At 35.8% G+C, this 2,822-nt stretch overlaps 1 protein-coding gene across 1 annotated transcript in view; it reads right to left on the reverse strand.

Moving 5' to 3' along the window:
- LOC107691858 (probable E3 ubiquitin-protein ligase HECTD4) overlaps nucleotides 1–2,822 on the reverse strand; it is a 128,342-nt gene that overhangs the window by 119,748 nt on the left and 5,772 nt on the right. The window contains 2 exon segments of the mRNA XM_016490682.1: nucleotides 48–175; nucleotides 1,135–1,224. Of these exon segments, the coding sequence (XP_016346168.1) occupies nucleotides 48–175; nucleotides 1,135–1,224 (218 nt within the window).

Raw genomic sequence — 2,822 nt, forward strand, 5'->3', positions numbered from 1 at the left:
GCCCTCTCCCCGGTACAAACACTGGTCAGCCATCACTTCTCCCTCACCTTTGCTCTCTGCTCCAGCGGCGCTGCTCTCTGGCGTGGGCAGCATGTCCTCAAAGCCCCACGAAACACTGTGTTTCCCCCCTAACAAGCAGGACGGTGAGCCTGGACCTCCCTCAAGAAGCAGCAGTCTGCAAGTGAGAGGATATTACGCATTCTTGAGCAGCAAATCAGCACATTAGAATGATTTCTGAAGGATCATGTGACGCTGAAGACTGGAGTAATGATGCTGAAAATTCAGCTTATAAAACGGAGAGTTCCGGTCCTTGATTCTGATTGGTTGAGCCTCGTTCGAAGCTGTTGTAAATTACTCTACAAACACACACTTTTGTTTACTTCTGTGTGCTGCTCGGCAAACACTTTGTTGGAACCACAACTGTTTCTGAGGAACTACATTGCTTGGTGGAAGAATACTGTTTTTATTAATATCATTACACTTTATTTGCTCTGTTTTAATCTGTGAAACCTTACTACGTATATGGAAAAACCGTTTTATAAAAGCAATAAGCCCCGTGAAGCCGTGGTTTACAGTGAATTTATAACAGCTAAGGGGGTTTTACTCCGCTTCGCGTCGTAACCTAACAACGCCCCTTAGCTGTTATAAATTCACTGTAAACCACGGCTTCACAGGGCTCATTGCTTTATTTGATCACAGGAATAAATTACATTTTAAAATACATTCACATAGAAAACTGTAATACTAAATTGTAATATTATTTCACAACGTTACTGTTTTTACTAACTTTTGATCAAATAAATGCAGCCTCGGAGAGCAGAAGAGACTTCTTTCAAAAACGTTTTAAAAATCATAATTACTCTTAACCGCCAGTGTATACGGCTGGTGTATACAGTCACCAAAGCAGTTTAATTTCTGTTTGCCAATCTAAAAAATCATGTCAATAAAGCTCCAGAAAAAACAGCCAGTAACACCTTTCCTAAAATACAACATGAAGACACAACTCCTTCTAGTAAAGTTAAAGTTTTAAAACTGGTTAATAATTCCCACCCTGTTTATTCTGCACCATTCATAAGAGTTAACAGAAGCAGTTTAATATGTCTTCACAGACAGTAATATTACGACACAGCTCACCTGTAGAGAACATCCGCCACTGGAAGCTGACCCAGGTCTGCCTGTTTCTGCAGCAGGTGGACCGTGTGAATTAACGTTTTGAGGGAACCCCTGCAAACACAGACAGAACAACAGAGTTTTGTTAGTTTCCTTGCTGTATTTCCCTTTGTTTTTTGACTGATATAGTGATGCATGTAGCTATGAAATCAAGAGAGACTCCTTCCTAGACATATCAGATCAAAAGTGGTTGAAGGAGAGGCACTGAGTACTTTAGTACTTAAGTGCCGTGTGTCTCAGCTTACCATTTATGATTGACTGGATAAACTGATTGTTTAAAAGGGCCAAAAATACATTGAGAGTACCATACTTAACTGGGGCAACTATACTGAGATATAAACATTTCAACTAACAGATATCATCATAATTCCTAATGTTCATTTTGAACATTGTATAAAGCCAGGTTTAAAATTCTCCTTCATTTTGCTAAAATAACTAGAGTTAAATGACTTGCATGTTAGAGTTACATATGGGATTATGGATCTATTTTTATTACTCCATAAATCGGAAAAAATGTCAATAGAAAAAAAAAAATCTTTTTTTTTTTTTTAGAAATTAAATGTCATAAATCAGGCAACAAAAAAATCAGAACATATGACTAAAACTAAAGTTTTATGCAAGTGTGAAAAAGTGAGAAAAATCTCAGCATTCAAAAATATGAATTTTAATTGAACTCCAATGATGCAAATACATACAAGTGCAATAAAGTGCAATAATATAATTTGTCTTTCCACTAGTGTGAAAAAGACATAGCACGAAATAGCACGTGGATAAACTACAAACAAGCAAACACAGTGCTGCTGGATTAACCATATCAATTTCTCGTTTTTACACAATACTGATATGGATTCTTAAATCTCAAGATCGATCTTTTAGTTTGTGCTGTTTTCTGTTGCATGAACTTCACTAAATATTATTTGTAGCACCTGTCATCCAATAATCACAATAAGATGTGTGCTTTGTAACTTTTAATATGAAACAAAGTCTCAGCTTTCAAATTATGTTAATTTGATCATTATCATGTCTCATATAATCACTCAGTGTTTCAACCGTGGAAAGATGTCAATTTAGGTTAGTTTTTTGTGATACTGACACTGGTGACAATAATTATTAATTTCTATGGTATCAAAAATGTTAATATCATAAACACCTTATTTAAAGCAAAAATAACTATATCGTGATATATATTGGAATGTGAAATAAAATTACTCATATCTTGATGTAAGATTTTGGTCATATCGCCTACCCTTAATGTGATTAATTAATTGGTTATTAAAGGGATAGTTCACCCAAAAATGAAAATTCTGTCATTAATTGCACACCCTCGTGTCGTTCCAAACCCGTAAGACCTTCGTTCATCTTCAGAACACAAATTAAGATATTTTTGATGCAATCCGAGAGCTCTCTTACCCTTCATAGACCGCAACACAACTGAAATGTTCCCAGGTCCAGAAACATAGCAAGGAAATCGGTAAAATAGTCCATGTGACAATACTTTTTGTGCGCAAAGAAAACAAAAATAATGAATTTATAGAACAATTGATGAGGAGAAGAATTGTGGAATAAAGTTGCTATTTTTGTTTTCTTTGCGCACAAAAAGTATTCTCGTAGCTTCGTAAAATTACAGTTGAACCGCTGATGTCACATGGATT

This window comes from Sinocyclocheilus anshuiensis, unplaced genomic scaffold, assembly GCF_001515605.1.
Source record: "Sinocyclocheilus anshuiensis isolate Anshui unplaced genomic scaffold, SAMN03320099.WGS_v1.1 scaffold206, whole genome shotgun sequence".
In the NCBI taxonomy this organism is placed as follows: domain Eukaryota; kingdom Metazoa; phylum Chordata; class Actinopteri; order Cypriniformes; family Cyprinidae; genus Sinocyclocheilus; species Sinocyclocheilus anshuiensis.